Raw genomic sequence first — 24813 nt, forward strand, 5'->3', positions numbered from 1 at the left:
CTCCTCAGGGCTGGCCACCATCACCTCGAGGCCTGTGTGAGCATGGAGCCAACACCTCGGGGCCCACATGGGTGCACAGCCGTCACTTCAGGGCTGGCCACCATCGCCTCATGGCCTGGCCCAGTGCACAGCATCACCTCAGGGCTTAACTGAGCATGGAGCCATCCCCTCATGGCCTAGGTGGTTGCACAGCATCATATCAGGGCTTGGCTACCATCCCTTCAGGGGCTGGGTGGTTGCAGAGGCAACCCCTCAGAGCCTGACTGGGTGCACAGCATCACCTCAGGGCTTGCGATCATCCCCTCAGGTGCCAGGTGGGTGCTCAGCATCCCCCTCAGGTGCCGTGTGGGCGCTCAGCATCCTCTCAGGTGCTATGTGGGTGCTCAGCATCCCTGCAGGTGCCAAATGAGTGCACAGCCAACCTCTCAGGTACTGGATGGGTGCTCAGCGTCCCCTCAGATGCTATGTGGGTGCTCAGCATCCCCCTCAGGTGCCAGGTGGGTGCTCAGCATCCTCTCAGGTGCCGGGTGGGTGCTCAGCATCCCCGCAGGTGCCGGGTGGGTGCTCAGCATCCCCTCAGGTGCTATGTGGGCGCTCAGCATCCCCGCAGGTGCTGAATGAGTGCTCATACATCCTCTCAGGTGCAGGGTGGGTGCTCAGCATCCCCTGCAGGTGCCAAGTGAGTGCACAGCCAACCTCTCGGGTGCCGGGTGGGTGCTCAGCATCCCCTCAGGTGCTATGTGGGTGCTCAGCATCCCCTCAGGTGCCGGCTGGGTGCTCAGCGTTCCCCTAGGCTGCAGGAACTACATTTCCCAGGCTGCCCCGCGCCGCCGCCCCGCGCGCGTCCCGCCCTCTCCCCCCGCTCCCCCCCCCCCCCCCCGCGGCGCGCGCCGGGCCGAGGTAAACAAAGTGGAGCGCGGCGGCGGCGCGCGCGGGGGGCGCGAGCCCGGGCGGGCGGGGGGGGCGCGCGCGCGGCGGCGCTCAGTCCCGCTCGGTCCCGGGTGAGCGGCGGCCGCCCCTCCCCTCGGCTCCCGGGGCGGCGGGGGGGGGCATGGACCGCGTGCGGATGATCAACGTGCAGCGGCTGCTGGAGGCGGCCGAGTACCTGGAGCGGAGGGAGAGAGGTAATGGGGGCAGCGGGCCGGGGGGGCGGGGGAGCGCACCCGGCTCCGGGTCCCCGAGGGGAGACGGGCTGGGGTCGGAGATCGTGGGTTGGAAGGGACCTAAAACATCCTCCGGTGCCGGAGCCTCGCGTGGGGAGAGCGGCTGGGGTCACGGATCGTGGAGTCATGGAGTGGCTTGGTTGGAAGGGGTCTAAAATATCATCCAGCTCCAGATCCCTGCGGGGAGAGGGGTTGGGGTCAGAGATCGTGGAATGATTTGGGTTGGAAGGGACCTAAACGACCATCTGGTTCCAGATCCCTGTGGGGACAGGGGCTGGGGTCAGAGATCATGGAATCATAGAGTGGTTTGTGTTGGGAGGGATCTTAAAGCCCACCCAGTTCCAGATCCCCACATGGGGAGAGTGGGGCTGAGGTCAGAGATCATGGGATCATAGACTGGTTTGGATTGGGAGGGACCTAAAAGATCATCCAGTTCTGCATCCCTATGTGAGGAATGGGGCTGGGATAAAAGGTCACATAATGGTTTGGGTTGGAAGGGACCTTAAACATCGTCCAGTTCCAGATCCCCGCATGGGGAGCAGGGCTTGGGTCAGAGGTCGTGGAGTCTTAGAGTGGTTTGGGTTGGCAAGGGCATTAAAGTTCATCCAGTTTTGCATCCCTGTGGAGGGAATGAGGCTGGGGTCAGTGATCGTAGTATCGTAGAATGGTTTGGGTTGGAAGGGACCTAAAAGATCATTCAGTTCCACATTGCTGCAGAGGGGTGAGGGCAACCCTGGAGAAGAGATCAGAGCTGGTGGTGAGGCCTCAGCAGCGAGGGGTTCAGTGAAGGACAGGGCTGAGGGGTCCTGCTGGAGGTGGGGGGAGGGGTTTGCCGAGAGGGGAGATGGAGGTGAATGCGATTTCTGGAAGGGAAAGTGGGCATCTCTGTGAAAGGCGTCCCCTGGGCAGGAATGGTGGTGTGGGTGGCTGTGGCTTCGCTGAGGCCTCGATGGCACGGTGAAATAAACCTGGTTTGCCTGATAGAGGTAGCTTGGTGGGGAGGGGAGAGGTGAGGTGCTCTCTGGGTTGTGGTGTTTTCTTTTGATGTTTTCAGGTGTTTGAGTGGTGTTGTCCTTCTTCCAAGGTTGGCAGAGCCTTTACACTCCCCCTCCTCTCTTTTCTCCACCTCCCAGTCCGCTTCCCTCTGAACACATCATCAGTCGTTTCCCCAGGCTGTTGTGGTTAAGGGCTGATGGGTTAGTGGCGAGGCTTGCGTGATGATTTCTTTTTTTTCTAATTTTTTTTAATGACCCTATTTTTTGTTATGCCCTGCCTGTTGATTCTCATGCAGAGTGCGAACATGGCTATGCCTCGACCTTCCCCTCAGTTCCAAGTCCTGGACTACAAGACCCAAAGCCCCCGCGGAGGCTGAGCCGGACACGGAAACACAGCGGCAGTGGCAGCAATGCAAGTATTGCCAACAGGTACGATGTGGGGTGCAGGACTAGCTGGGAGAGTGAAGCTGGAGAGGAAGGCTGGAGGTAGAGGGGAAGAGACTTATCCTCTGGGGAAAACAGGAAGAATCTGAGCTCACGGGGATTCGGAGCTGGGATGCACAAGTACAGCGTTCCTTCTGGATCCATAGCACTGCGAGCAGAGGGGACACAGGGGAGCTGTATCTGAAGTGGCACTGCCAGCTGACTCTGTGCCAAGGCTCAGATGCTGCAGAGGGAAGGGGAATAGGGAGATCTGTTCGTAGGGTTTAGGGAGGAGGGAGGCAATAGCTATTCCCATTATATACAGCTGATGTCTTTCCAACCCATAAGTCACTGCTTTTAAGGGATAGCGTGTGTTCAGCCTGAGTGCTTTGGGATTGTAATGACAGGCATGATTTGAAGCAAGGAAATGATGTTTTGAAATGGATTCCCTACAACAAATGGGAGAGAGGGAGATCGCTGGCTGTTGTGTGTGTTAAAAATTCAGTTCAGGAAAACGAAGCTGTCTTTCCCTCTGCCTTTCAGGGCAGTGGGACTTCCCAGCTTCCTGATTGCTTGGTAATCGTAGAACTCCATGGTTTTGACACTTCTTTTATTATACTATGCCATTAATTCTTGGTTTCATAAATCTAGAAGAGACAACAGGATTAAGTCTATCATTCAGTGCTGTGGTAGGATTTGCCTCTTCCCTCTCCTTTCCCTCTCCTTTTTGTTTTATTTTGCACCTTTGTCTAGAATTGTTCAGTTCTTGTTGAGATCTTCTGGGGTAGAGAAACTTTAGAAAGATAAAGTATAATTTTGAAGAGGCAGTTGCAAGCTTGCTTTTCCTGCAGCAAGGCCTGTGCCATGCATAAAATGGTGGCAGGTGGCTCAGGTGATAAAAGCTTTCTTAAGGCTGTTGTGAGGGACCTCGAAAGGCCTAGGGTGCCTTTGCTTGCAGTGATTCTGCTTTGGCAGCATTTGATAATAAAGATTGTTTGAAGTGATGTTAGGACACCTTGCTGTGGGGAAGTTTTGTTCATCACGGTCATTGTATCCCAAACTCATTGTATGCTGCCTGTTTACATTTGCTTCCGTCCTTCATCCAGCCTCTCCTGATTTCAGGACAGTTGTTTTTTTACTGTTTCCCATAATCCAAAGTCCCAAATCTCGGTGACTTTGTGTTGGGAAATGATGGCAAATGCTGAACTGAGAGCTGTATTTTTCCCCTCTAGGTTTCTCACATACTATTTTTCCATCCCACACCTCTTTCTCTCAGAGGCCTTTGTCATGGCAACCTGCCCTTCTCCAGAGGAAGGCTGGAAGCACATCCCCCTCAGGAGCTCCTTAGCACCGAATCCAGCAGCCTGTAGGCTAGAGAGGGATACAGAGCGCTCCCCATCCCTGGGGCCTGGGTGCTCAGCGTGCCCTGCCGGTGCAGAGCCCCAGGCACAGCTCGCACAGCACACATTTCTGTGCTGATAGCAGCGAAAACCTTAATTATACAAGGAATACTGAGGTCAGATTGAATCTCTGGAGTGAGAGTTTTACCTCGTGTGTTGCCTCCCGCTCTTGTTTCAGCCTCGGGGAGTGACCAGCATCAGGTCTGCTCCAGGCAGAGACCAGAGAGGGTCTTTGGGGAGCTCAGACCTTATAGGCACGGTTGGAAATGGAAGTTTCTTTTAGCACAAGTCGTAGCAGCTTGCACTTGCTGTAGGAGATGGCAGGGCTTCCAGATGGCTGCAGTGCTGGGAAGTGACAACTGTGAAGTTCAGGGTGCCTCCAAATTCACTGCAGTGTTTTGTGTGATGCTGAGTGTAGCATCAGCCTTGTTTAAGGAAGGCTCTGTATCATCCCTTCCTGTTAAAATCAAAGGGGCAATTCAGTAAGTTCTGTCTAGTAGGATTTGAATGGATTTTGCACTAAATACCAAGCCCTGGACGAGGAGCAAGACTTACATTTCATGTGTGGACAAGAGATTTTCTTAGATTGCTTTTGTCTCAGAGTGTTTAATTAGTGTAGAGAAATTATACATCAGATCTTGTACAGATCTTGTCATTTAAAAGCCTCCTGTAAAAATGTGTCTCAAGCAACCTTAGCAAAGCACAGTTTTCTTCCCCCTTTTTTTACCTTTATTTATACACATTTAGGAATTGACAAGTGTGCATTGTTGCTGGTCTTTATTGAACCAAATAATCCATGATTTGTGGCACAGGGTATTCACAGACCCGAGGTGCTCTTTAATTCATAGGTTTAAATCCGAGTATTTCCTTTCAGTGTTTGCAGCCCATCAGCCTTTGCATCCCAGAAATGACAGCTATTTCTTCCCAACAGACTCGGTGCTGTCACTCGGTGCTGACAGACACCCAGAAAGTTCTGAGGAACAGGCAGTCCAGCTCTGGATGGCAGTGGTGGAGCAAATCTCATTCTTATGGAACTACAGGGGTCCCCTAGTCCCAGCAGAATATTTTTTTTTTTCCTACTTCTGACAGGTGTGCAGAGAAGAGGGAAAACGTTGTTTCGTTATTTCAAATTTACATGCTACATTTTTCAAGTAAGGATATTTTGACTAAGGTGCTCTCCTCCTTTGCTCCTCTCCGTTGTGCAACTGACAGCATGCGGATTGCTGCAGAGGGGTCCCCCTCTGCAATCCCTGGGACATTATCTATATGTATGTATGTGTTTTGCATAGGTGTTTTAAAGACCTAGTGTTGCATGCTGTGAGCTAAAACCTGAATATCTTTAAAAACATGCAGTCTTGCTTTAGCCAGGGATATTTAGGTGCTGAAAATTACCCTCCTGCAAAAATATGTGGAGCATCACAGTCATTGTGACCTGGAGTTTGTAATAAACAAGGGAAACTTTAATTAAAAAAAGAATCCTATTTAACACAGCTAAAAGCAAAAATAAAAAAACAAACCCAAGCAAACCAATTAGCCAACCCATATTAAAATCAGTTGTTGACACACGTTCCTTCTGGATTTTGGCCAAAGATGAAAAATTTGCAGAGATTTATTGTAACACAGCATTAAATGCTTGTTACTTCTGAAGATGTTTCTGGAACAGAAGCTGAGTTCTGAAAACTTGCTAGAGAAGTGAAGTAGTCCATGCTGGGAGTACAGTTCTCTGGATACAGTAACTTGCATACTCACATTCAGTATCGCTGGAAACTGCTTTTGCAGGTCTTACAAAGGTGGTTCTAAATAGACCCAGTTCTTTCGAAGGTTCATTACAGTAAGGATTAGACTGGTTTGATATTTATACCTTTTGGAAAATAATTGAAAAGACTTTTTAATCAATTTAAATTGTTGTGTCAGCAGGAAATAAAATAAAGCAGGGATGCTAGATGATTTCCCTCCCCCCTCAATAATACAATCAGTTTAATGAAGTTAAGATTTATTACAGAATCTGAAATTATGTTACAATATTAGATTGTAATTTGTGTTTTGTTTTGTTTTTTTTTTTAGACTCTCAGGCATGTAGAAAAGCCTGTTATTTTTTTGGTCTAATCCTGGAGAAATGCCAAGCACCCTCCCAGCAGCTCTAGGAGCCCTTGGCTCTCCCAGAAGGCCCGTGTTGTTAAGGGCACTCAAAGAATTTATTACTCAGTTCCATGGGGGAGGGTTTGATCTCTGTCCAGTTTCTTTTTCCTTTCATTTTCCCCTCTTCCCATTATCCTCCCTTGTATCTGAGGCTGCTTCCCAAGGGCCTTTAAAACATCTACAATCCGGTAGCAGAGCCTGCAGAGCTCGGAATCAGCAGCTGTAGTGAGTATGGTAAGACATTTTGGACACGGTATCTTAAAAATCTCGGTGTCAGTGTTCATTGCTGTTCTGGCTTTTCTAGTGATGCAGCTCCTCATTTTCTCTGTTGCTGTGCTCTCCTCTGCCCCTTTTGAAACTTTTCTTCTAAATCCCATCACTGTTTTGTGCTGAATCTTCTCTGTAGCCCTCTGCTCTCATAACCTTAGAAGCTGTTTTTGAGGGTAGCGATGAGGGCTGTACTATTGAAACCCTTGGGTGCTCTTGGCTTTAAGCTTAATTTGCTCACAGTGTCCCTGAGCAATGATCTGGGGGGCAGGTGGGTGTGTGTTAGGTACCTCGTGTGCCTCAGGAGATGGCTTCCTGTGCCAGAGGTTCACAAACGCAGATGCAGAGGCTGAAAGGATGTGGCATGTGTAGCTGCAAGTCAGCCTTGGCTGTCTGGTGTGCCAGAAAGCCTGATTTACCAGAACAGTAGCGCTGTGCAGCTGTATGTTGCTGTGCAGGGGAGGAGTAGGGGTGGTGGTGAACACTTGCTTAAGCACAGTTTTAAATATATCTTTCCTGTCAGAGGAGGTTCCCTGCCCCGCATTGTGCTGATAACAGAGTACCTGGCAATTTTTAGTCCTTTCTGCAGTCTTTGGAGTTAGGACAGTGCTGCAATTATGATTTTATTGTTGGAGAGGAGGTTGTGGGGGGTGGCAGAGTAGTTTGTGTGTCTTGTTTGAGAAATCCCTGAAAGAGCAAGTCGCTGGGTCAGCCCATGCTGGTCTACTTGTCTGCACAAAGACTCTGCCGCTTCCTCCACGTCCTGGAAAGCTGATCTCGGAGGCTTTTTGTTGTCAGCTTTGCTGCTTTCCAGCCTCTATCAGTTGTTATTTGTTTCTGGATGATACGTTGTTTATTTGCTGTGAGCCTTTTTTTTAGCTGCTTGCACTGGGATCACACCTTACTCCACAGCCAGTGGGAGCTCGGTTTTTACTCGCTGCGTGTAGGTGGGTTAGAATCTGGCCCCTGTGTGTTAAGCTGGGGATAGTGACTCCTTTCTGTCTCGAGCCTTCTAGTGCCAGGGAGCTCTGTTCATGGCTCGGGCCTTGGCTTTGCTTCATAGAGTAGAAATCCACATGTGTAAAAAAGAGAATGGATGTGATTTGCTGTGCCATGTTTTGATTTATGCCTCATTTCGATAATGTACAAACAGTGTGATTACTATCTGAAATCTCCATGCTACAGTTCAAATTTTGTCTAGAAATAGCTTTGGAGATGGGATCTTGCCTTCATATTTACTAGTTAATTTTTCAAGGAAGGAAAACTGGACAAGGCTGAGTTGTTAAAGATTGCCCCTCTGTTAGGTGTTGAGAGGGACTGTCCAGCAGTATTGACTATAGATAGGTATGAGTGTGAATTCTTTTTGAGAAAACATAGTGACAGTTTGAGTGTTAGACCGGGAAAATGAATTGCTGGTCCAAGACACGGATTTCCCCCCTGTTAAAATCCCACTGTCTTCTTTAGGTTTGCGCTGGAGTACAGTTGGTTGGAGGAGGTTGGCAGGTAGGGCTGTACTCAAAACAGTTGAGTTCAGCCCCAGCACATCCCATGTGCCCATTTGATGTGATTTGCCCCAGTGCAGTCTGTGAGCCTAGGCAAGCAAGTTGTGATGCTGGAGTTTCTGAACCTCCTGTGTCCAGTTCTGGAATCCCCAACAGAAGTTTATGGAGCTGTTGGAACAGGTCCAGAGGAGACCACAAAGATGATCAGAGGGCTGGAGCACTTCTGCTGTGAGTTCAGGCTGTGAGAGTTGGGATTGTTCAGCCTGGAGGAGAGAAGGCCCTGCGGAGACATTATAGCAGCCTCCCGGTACCTGAAGGGGGCCTGCAGGAAATCTGGGGAAGGACTTTTTACAAGGGCGTGGAGTGACAGGACAAAAGGGAATGGCTTTAAATTGGAAGGGGGGAGATTTAGATTAGATGTTAGGAAGAAATTCTTCATGGTGAGGGTGGTGAAGACAGTTGTGGCTGCCCCGTCCCTGGAGATGTTCAAGGCCAGGTTGGATGGAGCCTTAAGCAACCTGATCCAGTGGGAGGTGCCCTGCCCATGGCAGGGGGGTTGGAACTGGATGGGCTTTGAGGTCCCTTCCAGCCCAAACCGTTCTATGATTCTATGCTGGCACTAAGTTACGCCTTTCCTTGTCTCTGCTGATTTACATCAGAAGCTGAGATCCTGCCAGTGATTTCTGGGAGGGAGGAAAAACACCCTATGTAAGTGAGGTTTTGTATGCAGTGTCTTTTTGGTGGTGTTTGGCTTTGCAGTACTACAGCTGGTGTTTTACCAGGCAAAACACAGAAAGTGAGGGTGAACCCAGCAAATGGCATGAGAAAGCGTAAACCCTGCTCCCTAGTGAGGAAAGAGGTTCCAAAAATGCTAGGGCTGATGGAACAATTTCCGTGGGGGAATTTGCTGCGTTCCTCGCTGTCACCCAGGTAATCTTCTAGCTATCCAAGTGGGAAGATCCTGCAGAGCTGCAATTTGTACTTTCTTTTTTGTATTAGTAAAATACAGCCATGCAGGGCGTCTATGCAGAAACCCATGATTCTGGGACGAATTGGTGCTTTGGTACCTTCAGTAGGTGTAAAATTTAATTTGTAGTCTCTGAGTTGTGCAAAGAGGCTTTTGTGTAATCTAGGAGCAGGCTCAGTTGTTTGATGTTATCTGCAACTTTAGCTATAATTCACTGCTGCAACATCTCTCTGTGGTGAATTGTTGCTCTCTGGCTGAAGGCTCCTGATCCCTTTGTCCTCCCCGATTTGGGGGAAGCCTCTACAGGAGGAGGCTGCTTTGCAGCAGTGGGACTGTTTGTCAGGGCTCACGCTGTTCATGTCGAGGCACTCTGCCCAGGTAGAGCTGGGCTGCAGCTCCTGTGGGCTGATTTGCATCACTGATAGCAGCGCTGGCACAGTGACAACAAACTTCAAATTTTAGTGCTTACAGTTTTTGAAAAGTGAAGGTTGCTAGCCCCAGCTCCTAGGAGATTTGATGCCCTGGGATGGTAGGGAGGATATTTAGGCCAAATCTGGTCATCTGTTCCTGGAATTCCCTCAGTTCCTCTTCGCATTATATACAGTAATTTCCTTGGGTTAAGTAGTATTCAGTTTTTTTTGTCCGATGTTTTGGTTTTTTTCTCCTCTTGCCAGGCTTGTACCCTTTCTGTATCTTTTCTGTGTAATGACTCATCCACAACACTTGCAGAGGTTTATCCTTCGTGCTTTTGTTTAACCTGACCTGATCCTTTGCTTGACAGTAAATTGCTTGTCACCTGTAGTGTTGGTTCCATCTGTTTGTAGGCAAGACTGCCATTTTCCTTCCTCGCTGCTGGTTGACCTGTCAAATCCATTTCTCTTTCTGACCCAAAGAGACCATGTCATGCTTCGGGGTTGTCTTGCTTGTTGGAGTTCCTGCTGCTGACCATCTCTTGACAAACCTCTGCCCAAATTCAAAGACTGGCTTCTGTTTGTTCTCCTCTTGAGTGCTGGCTCCTACTCCCTACCCTCTTTGAACCAACAAAGACAGGATTTGTTGTTGTTGACTATTTTGGGTTCTCTCGATCAGAGGCTGTGGGTCTCTGGGGCTGTGCGCTTGGCTGGCCTTTGCCTGGATCTCTTCTCCATGAGATGCTGCCTTGTTAATCAGCTCGCATGGAGCAGGCCTGCTTTTCACATCCTGCTGGATATGTTCCAATGTCTTATTTCTGTACTCCCTACTGTACTTCCGTTCTCTGATATGCAACTGATTTCACTTCAGTTCTGTTACTTTATGATCCCGTTTCAAGTAGCCTTGATGATTTTTAACATCTTAATTACTTGTTTATACTTTGCTGCTTACTCTGTCACAAGCAGGCGTGTGGACTGAGAGCAATTCTTTCACCTCAGTTTTGATTAAAGTTGCTCTGCATAAATTAGCTGATTATTTTCTGAGCACTTCTTGTTTATCTCCTTCCATCTGTTAGACCATCAAGAAGGGGAGGAGTTATGGGAAGGGATGGATGATGTAGTGATTGCTGTTGAGACTATTACTGCAGTCGTCGTTGCCCAGGTGTGTGGGCAGCTGCAAAGCGATGTATAGATACAGTAAGGTGACATGGCACGAGTCCTGGTTTGCCTTTAACAGTTCAGCTACAAACTGCAGCAGTTCATGAACTGTTTCACAAGTAGCTTGGCCATCTGGGAGCAGTGGGAGGTAGCCACCTTGCTGCCTTCATGTTATTTCTTGCTGTTTGTGAGCCAGAACTGTAAGAGCGGAAGAAACCAGAGCTCTTCTGGTTTTCTCAACCTTCCTTTTTCATGGATCACCAAGATGCGTATGTCCCTATTGGCAGAACATAATCCCTGGGTTCTCTTCCTGATATTGTAACAGCCTGTGGGTAAGTCTTTGTGCCTCAGTTTCCCTATTACACTGTGTAGCTAACAGTAATGTTAATGTACTTTCAAGTATATTTCCCCTCCCTTCATCTCCGGGTACAGTGTTGCAGCAATATAGTTGTAACATGAGAGATAAGTAACAAGTCTGAATAGAAGTGAAGAAAGTCTGGCCTGGCCCACAGCCATACAAATGCCATCAGTTTCTTTTCAAACAAAGTGCATTTTGGTCAGGTGGCATTGACTCAAAAAGCCTCACGTGCATCTGAAAGCAGTTTCTTTAGGTCTGAAGATGTGTGTTGTAGAGAAGTACACGTTCCCCAAAGAGGCTGTTGCTCTGCAGATGACATTGCTAAGGCTATTTCTGGATATGACCATCTTCCTTGGAAGGGTAGTGCTGTGTGTGGGAAGAAGCATGGTATAGGGCAAAGGGCTGGCATGCTGGGCCCTTGGATCGTTTCCTGAGTCTGCTACCAAAAGGCTGCAAGATCTGGGCACGTCAGATGACCTACATGGGTCCTACCATCTGTACATTACGTGGTTCCCACCATCTGTACGTTGGGGTAATGCACATGCTTTTTCTAATTCTGTTTTTGGGAAGCAGAGTCAGTGTTTTGGATCTCATGGCTGTTTGAAAGGAGATAAGACTTGGGATCCTAAGTTTTGTAGGTAGATTTGCAAATTGCCTTCTGTGCCCTTATTCTCTTTCTGTGAATCCCTGTTCTCTCTCTGCTGTGTAAGTACTAGCAGCTATGATACTAGTTCTGGTGTAGCCTTGGAAGAGACTGAGTCCCTGACCATGCAGCGAGACTCTCGGAGCCTGCTGGAAGTCAGTGGAACAGGATTGCTTAGAGCTTTCTGCAGTGTCAGGCCTTACCTTGCTCTGAGGTGCACTTGAATATTCAGCAGAGAGAATTTGGTTAGCAGAGACATTAAGGTGTTAGCGGGGGGTGGATGAAGTCTGTGCCTCATTCTACTTAAATAATTCATTTTGCTTCCAGTGGTTTATGACAATTGTATAAGGAGGTTGTCCTTCCCAGGTGGCACTTGGGAAAGACCTGGGGGGCAGCACACATGTGACTTTAGCTTGAGGAAGTGTCTGTATTTTGCTGTCCTCGTTTTGTGCTGTGCTCTTCTCAGTACGTGGGGGACCTTGGAAGTTGCCGTGGTGAAGCCACCTGACATTTCTCCTTACCTGGTCCTGAAAAACATGGTTTTGTCAATGCATTGCAAAAAAGAAAATCTTTTGATTGGTCTTGAAAAAAAAGAAAATCTGTAGAAAGAATCTGTCTACAAGAAGCTCAGACTCCCTTGCAGCATAGACTGTAATCTTGCCTTGGTGAAGGCAAAGAATATATTTTTTCATGACCTGTGAGAATCTACCTGAATTTGGTCAACTTCTAAATCATTATTGAAGATATTGGCTGCTGCATGTCCTAGGGAGGTTGGCTGGGGTTTCTGTACTGAAATGGCTAAGGTACCTCCCAAAATGAACACAGATAAGCCTTTGTGTCTGATCTCTGCGAAAGAGCCCCTTCTGATGTGGTTAACTGTGGGCTGGGAGGGGAAGGACGTGGTTTCTGTAGGAGCTTTGCTCGTCACAGAAGTTAGAAGGCAGATGAACGGAGCAGTGAATAGCACATGGGACATCTCACTTCACTCCTGGCCCCTGTCAGCAGCCCTGTGTACGGTCAGCAAGTCCCTTTCAGCCTGGCCTGTCAAGGGAGACCCCCGAGTAGTCTATTCCACATATCGTGATTTTTTTTTTTTCCAAGATATGAGCCTGGGATCTGAGCTGCGGAAGTGCTGATGATGCACAGCTGCAAGGGGCACCGGTGGGAGTTGTACTTTGAATGTATAAAGTGGCCCAGAAAACCAGGCCCTTGGGGGTCTTCACAGAGGCAACTGTAGGGATGAAGAACTGCAGCTCTGTTTTCCCTGTTCCTTAGCTTCCAGTTTGGAAAGTGAGGATGCTCAACAATAAATGTGCTTGTGAACTACCTTGCTGCTGCTCTTGTTGAGCCTGTTGAAAAGCCTGTAAGGAAGCTACTGGCTCTGTATTCGGAGTAGGGCTTGGCTTGAGGCCGCACATTGAACAATAAGGAGAAAACAAAATATTGAATAGCTGCTTGTTCAGCAAACCCAGTTCCTCTTGGCCGTGCAGGGCCCTGTGTGAGGGAGCATGTGAGAAGGGGCAGTACTTGGGACTGGGGCAGAAGCCCCTGTACCACCACGGACCCTACATGCAGAGGCTGGTCCTAGCCCCGAGGGCTTCTGCCCCAGTCCTCGGGGCTAGGACCAGCCTCTGCATGTAGGGTCCGTGGTGGTACAGGCTGTGGCCCATCTCAGCGTTGGCTCCCAGCCTGTACAGTGGGGAGGGAAGCCAGCTGGGGACTTCTATGCTGGCCCAAAATGCAGCAGTGAATGCAAAACAACGTTCTTGCTGTTCCGTGCCCTGGCTTGGAAAGCCATTGCTCTTCAGAGTGCCACCTCGTGTGGCTTGATGGGGTGTTGCTCTGTCTTGGGGGAGCTAAGTTCTGGGACAGGGAGAGACATGTACTCAGCAGGGAAGAGTTCTGTGCCTGCTCTTTCCTCCCTTGTGCTGAAAAAGCACAGCACGCACCAACAGAACAGTGTGCTTTGTTTGGGACTGCATGCAGCTGCAGTTCCTTCCCCACCTGAGAAGTAGGCCTCATGTGTCTATCAGATGAGTTTTATCGATAAACTGATACTGTTTTGCTCTTGGCTCTCAATTTAGATTCTTCTCTGGCACCTCGTACAGTGTTGTCTGGGAGTGGTGTTGGCTCACTTGGCCGTCAGTGGGTGAAACGTGAGGGCTGGTTTAGGTTTGCGTTGTTTGTTGTTTTTTTTTTTACTTTCCCACTTGCAGCTTATAGTGACTATGTCACACTTTTTTTGTCTTTGACTCAAGAAACAGACGACACAAATGTCCTGGTTAGACGTCTCTCTAGGATGCCTGATAACAGCAACCCAGCAATGCAAGCCTTATCCTGGGCTTCAGTGAGCCCAAGTACCTTTCTCTGCCACAGGCTTCTTGTGTGACCTTGGGAAAATCATTTAGAATTTCTGTGTGTTGGTGTTGTCCCTCTGCAAATAAAGCATTAGGGAAGAAGTGTTCCAAACAGAAATAATAATTACGAGGAGCAGATGCCAAACCAAGAGGGCCCGTATACATACAGTAGGTGGTTTTAAAGACATTTACTTTTTCAAGGGATGTACATGGTGTAGCTTTTGAAGTTGTTTTTGACTGAGTTTTGCGGAGGCTTTCAGGACATCGTGTGGAAACCAAGGGATGGGTGACTTCCTGCAGTTGTGAGCTGCATGAAGGAGCTCTCTTACCCTTGTTGGGCTGAAAACTGGCTGTGGGGCCACTTCTTCTTTTCCAAAAACGAACAAACACAAGTAGATGCCAGTATGGCTGTGTTCCCTTCTTTGCGGGAGATTGAGAATGTGAACTTTGGTAAGGGTCTGGCTTGATCCTGGGAAAACAGCTTTGATCAGAGCCTTGGGAGGAACCTGGTAGCATGTCCATCTACCAGACAGTGTAGAGGCACCATGGGATAGTAATGATGAAGGTAACTTTTGTCTCTAGTATTGACTGGAAGGAACTTTCTTGTCAGATTTGCTGATGTGCAAAGCTGAGGTGAGGCTCTTGTTGGCCTTGAAGCTGGTGCTAGCAAATGGTATAAGGATGGCAGCACAAGGACTTCTGCTCCAGCTATGCCAGCTCCTGTTCAGCTGCATCCCACTCATCACCGTAGCAGCTCTTGGCAGTGTTGAGTGCCATAAGCTGCTGTGTTCTCAAGGCTCCCATGCGGCCCTTCGAGGGGCAGGCTTCTGGGCCTCCCAGAGGTGAAGTGGGTTCACACCTCTCTTGGAAATCTTGAGCCTCTCCATCTGGACAGGAATATTGGACTCCTGTGCAGCTGTCAGCTGTCTTACCATTAGGCTGAAAGCCTCATCTGCTGCTGCTGGTGGAGCTTCTCCATAGGCTTCACAGACTATGGCTTGTGCAGTTGGTTTCATAGACTGCTTACGGCATTGATCCACCACTACCTGAAACCCTGTAAAATACTGGGGTTCTTCAGCCACTGAGTTTTGTTTTGTGGACACAGGTGGATTTGAAATTGAAAAAAGCTGTTAATCACACTTCCTTTTCATTTGTTTTGTCATTTGGCTGTTTCCAATAGGAGTCATTACTGTTCTCTCTTTTATGCGAGTTCTTCCTCAGAAATGTGCTTCACTGGTTCCAGAAGGGTGGTTGATCTTGGCTTGGGGAATGGAAGAAGGCATTGCCTCCTGGAGAATTTAGTGGCCAAATGAATGTGTGTCAACAGAGCCAGAGGGTGGGGAAGGTCTGTAAAATAAAGAAGAATGGGATAATGCATAAGCACAGAGGTAGCTGAACGCAAGTGGAAGAAGGGAGAAAGCGCTTGGTGTGATCTGTGCATGGATGTTCTTCCTGCTTTGTTAAACGTGATTCAGGTAGCAGTACCTTAGTTTGCACAAACAGATGGAATGTTTTTTCCTGATTAACTCTTGCTAAAGCAGAGTGGTGTGAGTGAATTTGAAGGAGAGCACTGACTCTGTGTTGACGTTAAGGATATATTGGATGAGGTGGTTTTTATTCCTCTCGCTCCCTTTACCTGGTCAGCAGCGTGTCCTGAGCTACTGGTATCTCTGTGATGGAGATGGAGCTGTTGGATTTTTGGGCTCCTCTGGAGCCAGGAGCTGATGCCAGGAACAGACAGGAGGGTGACCAGGTACAAGAAGGTGACAGGATCATGGAGGCTAAATGCCATCTGTGTGTCACGTAGGACAAGGACTCTGGATTGATTTGTTTTCCCAATAGAAAATAGTCAACTCACTAAGAAGGAAAACCAAAATGCAGATATGCTGCAAATACATTCGTTGGGCTATTTATCAATATTAAATGTGTAAACCAGAAAGGTCAGCTGTGTTTAATGTCGTATGGCAGCTTTGTGATTTTAATTACAGTAGAAAACCTGATGGCAAATGAATTCAGTGCTCTTTAGAGCTTGTTCCTCCCAGATGCAGTTTGTTTTGTTGGCTTACCTGTGCTCAGGGAAAGTTTGGCTGCCTCTGCCTCGGTAGGAGAGATTTTATTTAAATAAAAAAAATGAGGTAAAGTGTTGAATTATTTACACTGTCTCATTCACTGAGGGAATTCATTGTAGCTTAGTGTCTCAGCAATACCTTTTTGCAGTGTTGGATAGCAGAGTTGCAGGCAGAATCGCGGTAACTGGCATAAAAAGGTTGTTGCATCTCACCTTAAATTAGCGTGACCAACAATTGCTGCTTCTCCCCATTTTGTACACGGTTTAAGGTATCTGGGGTAAAGAAGGATTAACTTCAGTTTGTCCTCTTTTGGCTTTTTATTCTTTAAAATTGTGACGGTGACTGCTGATGGTGACTGCTCTGCTGTTTTTGTTGTTGTTTGCTTGGCTCCTTCATGTTAAACCTCTAAAACTGTTTTCTTGATCTTTTCCCAAGCTCTTTTCAAAATGTAGGCAGGAGGAGCCTTCTCCTTATATAATATTCCTTCATTTTTTAAGGGGCGCTTATCAGTGTGTGTTTTAAATTTATTGTTAAAGAACTGACTACTATAGGACCCTGACTTTTAAATGAGAACCCTGCAGACAGTCTGTGCTTCAGGTACTTTTAAATTGTAGCCAAGGTTTTGAGCAGTGCCTGTACGGGTGCTTGGGCTTGGGATTTCTTCTCTGAACACGTCTGTACCCACGTGGCTGTGGTTTTAGCTTTGCAGGCAGGGTCAAGGTCCTGCTTGCCCTGTCCACCTGACAGTGGGGATGGGAGCTCCTCTGGTTTGTGGTCTGTGTCCTTATTCCATTGGGTGACCCAGGCTGTGACTGTCAACAGCAGCAAAGCAACATCACACTGAAGGCACCAGTTCCTTGCTGTCGCAAAGGCAGCGTTAAAGGCAACCCTGAAATGTTCCCACAGTGCTGCAGTAGTTACAGCTGTGGTGTTCATCACGTTCCCATCAAAAAGCTGGTGATGGCGTGCGAGGATGGAGCTTTGATTTCAGTCTGGGGATGCCCTCTAGGTTCTCGGTTGATGATGAGACAGCTCTGTTAAAGAGGTTCAGTTACATTTGTTTCTGTACCTATTTAAAAGACTTTTTTTTTTTTTTTTTCCTGCGTGTAGTATCAGTAGTGGTTCCTGTACTTTTTTCCACTTCACTGACAGCACCGTCTTGTTTATCTCCAAATAAATCTTAGTAACATGTGCAGTCCAAAGATGAGGGGAGAAAATTAATCTCTAGATCAGGAGCTACAGAAAATTAAATGAATTATGAACAGAAGAGAGAGGGCTTTTCTCCTGTATACATTGTCCAAGCAAAGGGAAACTGGCACGGAGAGTATGAGTGAATGTTAGGAGTGGGATATTGTGGATTTTTTTCTAAATTTAGGTGAAAGTGATAGTTAAAACTTTTCCAAATGTCCCCAGTAAGAGTAAGTAAAGCATAGCCAGGTAAGTGAAGTAAGATTCCCATAGGATTCATTCAGTGTTGCTGAGGTTCTTCCCTTTGCATTCAGCATCAGCGGGAAGGTCTTGTGGAGGGTTGGGGTTTATTTTTTTCCGTACCACCAGCGTGGTTAAACATCACAGCATAAATTTCCTGACTTGGTGAAAAGCCTATGACCCCTCTCAGTTGTCTTGTTCATCAGAAGGCAGATAGGTAATAAAGAGTCTCCTGTGTGAGAGGAGTGGGGAGAACCTGCTGTTTTAATTTTGTTCACAGCAGTGGGCCAAACTTTGTTCTTTCAATGCTGGCCTCGATAATTGGCTCAATATAATATAGGAATTCAAGCCAGTGCGTATCTCTGGCTTTATAGCTGCTAATGTCATAGCCAAGAAGAGTGCAAAGTCTCCTGCAGGAACATACAGTAAATAAGAACAATAAGCGTGTTCCAAAGAACATATGGACAGTGGTTTTAAAGGGCCTCAGCTCAGTCCTGGTGGGTTAAGGTGCATCTGACTTGCCTGGACAAATAGATTTTACTGGTTTAGACTCTGTGGGGGATGTGGGTTTGATTTGGGAGATTTTTCTGGACTAAATATTAAGTTCATGTCTCTTTTTCTTGGGAACCAGACTTAAGTGGTCATCTCTTTTCAGGAGGGAAGGATTTACTTTGGGAGTGTCCTCCAGTTTAGGAGTCTGGCCATAGTGTGCCTTGCCTTTAGGGTTTTCCATATCCTGCTGTGCAGGGTACTTTGCATGGGCGTAGGGTAAAGTTTTGTTTTCCCTCCAGCCACTCACAGCTCTCAGCTAAGGTTCATTTACCTTGTTTTTCACAGACCTCCGTGGTTTATTAGTCATCCTCAATGATGTTCTAACACCTGTTAAGCGCTCCTCCTCCCTTTTTTTTGGAGAAGCATTTAATTATGACAGGGTTTCCCTTGGAGCACATCCTCCATTCAGTTCCCTAATTGTAGAATTCTCTGTGGGATTCTCCAGATGGGGGATAGAGGATAATCTTCTCGGAGCTCCGGAAGAAATGTGATGCCAAATTACAGAAAATAGATCCTTTTTATTAAGCTCTTGGGCTCCTTTTACTCTCATTTTAAGGTGACCTTCTATTAAAAGAGAAATGTTGGATAAATGGCTATCCTTTTTAAATAATCCTCAACAACCTTACCTGGCTTACTAATGATGTCGTTAGATTAGAAATCTTGAAAGGATTTAAGCTCTTTTTGCCACTCGTGCTGTCATCACAGAGGCAAAGGGAATGAACTTGCCTGCTTCCCTTTTGTTTCTAGTTGGTCTAATTTCCAAGCTGTGAGCTCTAAATTAGGGAATCCTGGCAGCGTGTGTGGCGTGGTGGGCAGGTACAAAGACAAAGCCCCCTGCTTTGTCAAGTGGTCACAGGGCCACTTTATGGGTCGCTTGCTTCGCTGCAAGCTAGTGCTGGTGGTGCTGTTTCAATCCCTGAGGGGTTTCCAGGCATCCTAAAAGTGCTGCTCAGCACCACTGATGTTTGCAAACATGGCAGTATTGGCCATGCCATTTCATGCCCAAATATCTGCCATATCTGGAGTTCTACTACGTTTGCTAAATCTAGCGTGTGAGCACGGAAGGGCTCCAGGGGTTGTCCCTATAGAGCCAGTTCTGCTGGAAGGTTCCCATGCATTTGATATGTATCTTTACAAGGTGGATGGAGAAACAGAAGCACAAAGAAACATAACTGCAACCCTGTACTGAGTTGGTGGCAGAGCCAGGAGTAGACTGGAAATGGCTGACTCCGGTTCAGTAATTGTTGCCTGTCTTTGGGATTTTCTTTATATTTAAGTCTTTAGGGAACATTTTGTGTAGCTCCAGTAAGAGTACCAGCTTTGCACGTTGCAGGTAAACACAGACTTAGGAAGGAAGGAACCTCTTGTTGGCAGGGAGGCTGAGGTTTTAGCTATAGATTTTGAAGTATGTAGTTATGCTGCAGTATGTGCTGGGGATGTGTGCGTCTTGCAGTGATTGAGTTTTGGTGCTGAGAGGTTAAAGGTGTCTAATCCAAATTTTTGTTTGTCTTCCAGGTCTACGCACAATGAACTAGAAAAGAACCGGTAAGTAGCTAATGAGCTGAATTCTAAGAAATGCAAGCCTAGTGAGTGTAATGTGCTTTAACCTTACACATGCAGGTGCTGTTTGATCAGCTTAGACAGCTGTGAATGACCACACTGCATCACGTAGTTTTAAAAAAGGAGGAGAAGATACAAAAAAGAAAAGCAGCCTTGTTTTGGACTGGGTTTTTTTTCCTCTCTCTCTGAAAAGGCAAGAAGTGACCCAGTTTTGTGACTAATCTGTATGCAGAGTAAAAACTGTTCTTCTCCTGACACAGTGAAATCTGATTGGGGCACTTTCCATACATGAGGTTGCTACGGGATCAGGTTTCTTTGGCCCCGGGTAATACGTGTTACCATGAACTGAAGGACAGAGCCCTGTGCTTTACACCCTCTCCCTCCCACCCCTCTACTGGCTTTGCGGTGCAGAGGAAAATACCATTGTCCAGAGGCTCAGAGGTCTGGCTACCAGTGCAGACTCTCTTCTAACCTGTTTTAGGATTGCACCTGTTTATCCTTGAATTTGAGGTTTTAGCAAGCCTTGCAGTTTTGTTACTTGGCTAGCTCTGCTATATGACTCAACCCTTTTGTAACAGGAGTTAAAGTAAGATAAATACCACTGAGGCAAGGGGAGCTCGTTCACACACAGATCAGATTATCACCTTCCATTCTGGATGCTATAGTTAAGGTTGTGTCAGGGTTTCCATTATAAACTTACCTTGGCTCTTCTGGGGGATTTTAGGAGGGCTGGGGGGGGTGTCTGTTTTTTGTGGCTGGTGGAACAAAGGCAGTGCTCTGGCCAGCTGCTTTTATGAAGAAACCCTCAGGGTGGGAAAGCCGAGTTTAAATAGGTTGATTGCCTTCTCTTTCCTCTTAGCAGCCATCATTTAACAAGGGACTGGAGCACTGTAAGGATGGCCAAAGATACACAGAGGCTTCGAGCCAAGTGTGTATTTCCATTCAGACAGGATCTTCCCACGTAGCTTCAAGGGAATCAGAGCCGAGTACCTTGTGCATTACGTTGCCCTCAGTTTCCCCCACATCTGTGTGCCGTGGCAGCAGCAGTGCTGGAGGGCAGCTTGGCCTTTGCCTGGTGGGGCTGTTTTCTTCCAGGCTGTGCTTCTAGCCCTGCTAGATTTGAGGGTCTGCAAAGTTGTCCTGGCCCTGTCTTTCTAGGGTGATGCAGAGAGGTTTTTTATTTGGGTTACATTGCTCTCCTCTTCCTGAGTCTCAACCTTTCCAGTCTCAGGTTGGGCTGTGTTGAGAAGCGTTGGTTCCTGGGTTTTCCAGTGCTCTGTACAGTTTTATTTACCAGTAAGGGAAAGAAAATGCAGTGCTTGGGTCTGACCCAGAATGGAGGGTACTTTTTTTCTCCATGACAACAGTAAACCGTTACTAATTTTCAATGTGCTTATTTGCATATCTAATTGTTACTGCAAACGCTGCTTGTGCTCAGTACAGCTTTAAAGCAGAGCTGTCTCCATCTTTCCCTGTACCAACCTGATCCTGTCGCATTGGCCAGGTTTGCATGGATTTATGACCATGTTTTTCTACTCTCAGGCTTGTAGGGCAAGCGGGGAAGCTTCAGGCTGCATGGGTGAGATCTCAGGAGTTAGTGTTACATATTGAACGGTTGGACTCGGTGATCCGGTGGGTCTCTTCCAACCTGGTTATTCTGTGATTCTGTGATTTATTGTCCAGCAAATATGGATGGATTTAGGAAGGTCTTTCCTCCAGCACTTCCAATTCCTGAGGCACTGTATTCCAGGTTTATGTCTCAGACGTGGTTTTACAGACTTTGTTTTCACCTTTCTAGGGAAGCACACAGGTTTGATCACATTGGGTGCTCAGTGCAGGCAAACACTTGCGTCTGGGGTCTTTGGTTAGGGGCCTCCTGCTTCTGGTTTGAGATCGTCTGACCCTTAATGCAGATGCTATGGCCCAATCAGCTATGCATGTCTGTAAACCCAGCCAGACCCTGAAGCGGCCACACTGGATTTGCAGTGTTTGTCACCAACGGTTTGGACAGTGACTTTGATACTGGCAGCATTTATTTTCAAACTCCACAGCAGTGCTTTCTGAGTGAAGGGGATTGCTTCCCGGTTTGGCTTTCACCATGTTTTATTTGCTGTGTTGTTAAGTTTGTCAGTGTTTCACAGACTTAACTGTTGCAAAGATAAAAGCCCTGATACTAATGGCTTTGTGGCTGGCAGGTGCTCATTTTCCCCATTATTTGAGATTATTCCTTTTGAATCTCACTGTTATCTCCATTATTGACACACACTATAATTTTCAAAATTGTCCGCTATTAGGTCTCTGACTCTGGTTTTTCCCTTCTTGTCTGTGAACAGCAGCCTTCTTATGTTCAGTTAAATTTTGTTTTAACCCATTCGACAGTTACACGGAGTTTCTTTCAAGCAGTAGCAAGATAACAGTAAAAAAACAAGATGCTCTCCTCCTCCTTTTTGAATATGCGATTTAACTTTGACTCAATATTGCAGAGCTGTTGGTGTTTCAGTGTAGAAGGATTAAGAATCTTGTATCCCTTTGATGTCGAGAAGTAACTAAAAAGATGTTAAAAAAAATTAAAGCAATATTTTAAGCTCTGCTCTTTTGCTTAGTATTGAAATAATTCACGAGCACTCCAGTGGTTCTGCTGAGGAGCTGTTTGATTTGGTACTGAAAGTTTACTGTAATATTTAAGTGACTTCTCTTTCTGCCTTGATTTGTTCTTTTTATCTGAAAAGATTGCAGTGACATTTATATAAGGAGCTTTGTTTGATTTATAAAAGATTAAAGTTAATTTATAGTTATTATCTGTCATTAATCCTCATGCTGGAAAATTGTGTTTTTTTATTTAATGGGTATGTGTTTCAGTTTATCTCTGCCCAGGATGAGTCATAGCTTGCATTTAAACAAGAAACCACTATTCTGCTTCTCATCTGCTGCAAGGAATAACTAAAACAATACTTTTTAGTCCTTTCACTCACTTACCAAAAAATGGATTTGTAAGCAACACCCCATTTTTTTTTAACAGAAAACACGATAATGCAAGTGACTTAAACTTTAACTTTGATAGTGCTCAAAAAAGGATAATAAATAAAATTCAGGCTTAAGTTAAATGTTAAATGTGTTGTACAGATAGCAGAGTTAACTGTTGTCTGTGAACATTTCAGACGCACACCAGTTTTGGAAGGATGTGGTCAGTGTGGTATTAAGAGAAGGTACTCGATGACTTTCCTACCGCTCTGTGAAGTGGCAGTTCTGGTAGACCAACATAGTGGGGGTGGTGTCTGTCAGAAAGGTTACATCTCCTGATAGAATAAGAAATGTATTTTTAAAGCTATTAATTTGATATATAAAAAAAAAAGTTGTTTAATTATGCTAGATCAACCTCTTTGGTGTTGGTTGTGATTGTGTTGTAATATGGCAGAAGGAAGGAAAACAAAGCTGTGTAATTGGGTAAAGAATGAGTTATTAGGGCACATTTTTCTTATGGTAACAATAATTTAGTTCAAACAAGACAGAACCAAGGAGAGGAAGAGACCTTGAGAGAAGTAGTATTTTTGAAGTATCTCACAGAATTTGTGGCTCTGCAAAGCCACCTTGTTTAAAACGGAAAAGGGCAGAGTCTAAAGGAGACAAAACTTCTTCTAAACCAAGTTGCTAAAGAGTTGTTTAGTGTGAAAGCACAGGGTGAAGTAGTGTAAGACCCTTTCTATCTGGGATGATTAGAAACAAAGTGAAGACAAACACAGAGCAGTGATAGAGTACTGTGTTTTTTTAGCTTTTCTGACTCTTTTCAAGATCTTCCTTTCTCTTTTGTGATTCCCCACCCATTCTCTCTTACACAAGAGAGACTGTTGCAGTTTCTCCAGAACTGTTCCTCACGTAGAGCTGACCATTAGGCTAGATTGCATATTTAAGTTAACAGGTGAAATAAAGGAAAAACCCTGCTGAATGATGTGGAGAAAACCGTCATCTACGTCAGCTTATACTGAAGCCTCTGAGGCTCCAAAGCAATTGCACAGTTTGGTTTTGCATCTTTAGAACAGGGACTTGAGTGTGTTTATTAGCAAAATGGAAGAGAAGGAGGGAAAAACGTAACATTAGGCATTTAAATAGTGCAGACATACTGTCTAGGCTGGGAAAGAAAGAGGGAAGGGAAGTGAAAGTATTAAGAGAATTCTTGCTGCTCTGAATAGACATGGATGCTTGTGCTTTTGTAGTGCTATATATACTTGCCAAAGCAATCTGATCAGTGTTTGTCTTGAACCTACTAATCAATGTGCTGCTGAGTTCAGTGATATTTATCAGGAGAACTGGAACAAGAAACTAATCCAGTAAATTTCATTTGTTCTCTGGAGTGGGCTTTGTTTTCATGTTAACTTCATGTAGCAAATGTTGACAGTACATATTGTTTTCCTCATTAATAAAACTTGGAACCTGTGATGTTCCCTGCAGCAGTCAAACCATGTCCAACACAGCTGAGGATGCTTCTTGCTTTGATACATCCAAAGGTCAGAGCATGCACTGCTCCAGCTTGCTCCTTGTGGGAACTGTAGCTAAACCCTTCCGTCTCCGTGGCCGGGATGGAACAAGAGCTTTGACTCTGTTGCTTGGATGACACATGCCTCTGTTTTCAGCTGGGGCTTGCAATTTTCAGCAGAGTTGAACCACGTTCTCTTAGTATAGGAGATCTGGATAACTTACTACACTGCTGTGCCTGGTTTTGCTTAACCTGGAGAGAGTGAAGCCTGTAGTTTGTGGAGTGAGGCTATTGGAGACGTGTTCTTTCAGGATATATTCAGGCTCAGTTATCGTTTAGAATCTGCCACTTTGCATTGCTCTGGGAACTCACCAGTTGGATGCTGTCGAACTGGGGTTGGTCTCTGGCTGACCACCACGCCTGTTCCTGCGAAGTGCTCCTTGTGCAGAAGCCATGTTTTGATTCATTTATAAAGTCTGCGAAGGCTTTGTTTCACATTGGCTGGGCAGCAGAACATTTTGAACTTTGAGGAAAGTTGCTGAAAAGGGACAGTTAGTTTCCATGCCAAAATTTGAGGGAAACAAAATGATCCTCATTTTGTTGGAAGTTCTTTAGTTCTGCTCATATTGGAATTTCTAGTTTCGGTATGATTTTTTTTTTAAATGATGCAGTGAAGAATGAATATCTGCCTGCTCTCCTTTCTGCTTCCAGATCTCTGCACCTCCCTTATGAATCCAACAGCAGTTAGAGAAAGAACAACAACAATACTACGATTTTGGATAAACTGTCACACAGCAAAATGTTTTTCTTTCAACAATGTTGCACAGTAAAAATCACTGTTAGAAGCTAGTTTTCAGAAACAGATATTTATCACAAAGCCCTTATCAACTAAGATGTGTTCTAGGGACACTTTCTGATGTGTTTTTCTGATGTGTTAGAAAGAACTGCTAG

The 24813-nt window shown here is 46.2% G+C and overlaps 1 protein-coding gene across 2 annotated transcripts in view; it reads left to right on the forward strand.

Moving 5' to 3' along the window:
• Positions 1–24813, forward strand: part of MXI1 (MAX interactor 1, dimerization protein) — a 59674-nt gene that overhangs the window by 10374 nt on the left and 24487 nt on the right. The window contains exons 1-3 of one of the 2 annotated variants that reach the window (XM_069863431.1): positions 1008–1124; positions 2455–2587; positions 19347–19376. In XM_069863431.1, coding sequence (XP_069719532.1) covers positions 1052–1124; positions 2455–2587; positions 19347–19376 — 236 coding nt within the window. In that variant the 5' untranslated portion in view covers positions 1008–1051. Of the gene's footprint in view, positions 1–1007; positions 1125–2454; positions 2588–19346; positions 19377–24813 lie in introns of those variants that run through there. The other variant, XM_069863430.1, reaches the window with a different exon arrangement.

Source organism: Phaenicophaeus curvirostris, chromosome 9, assembly GCF_032191515.1.
Source record: "Phaenicophaeus curvirostris isolate KB17595 chromosome 9, BPBGC_Pcur_1.0, whole genome shotgun sequence".
Taxonomy (NCBI): Eukaryota; Metazoa; Chordata; class Aves; order Cuculiformes; family Cuculidae; genus Phaenicophaeus; species Phaenicophaeus curvirostris.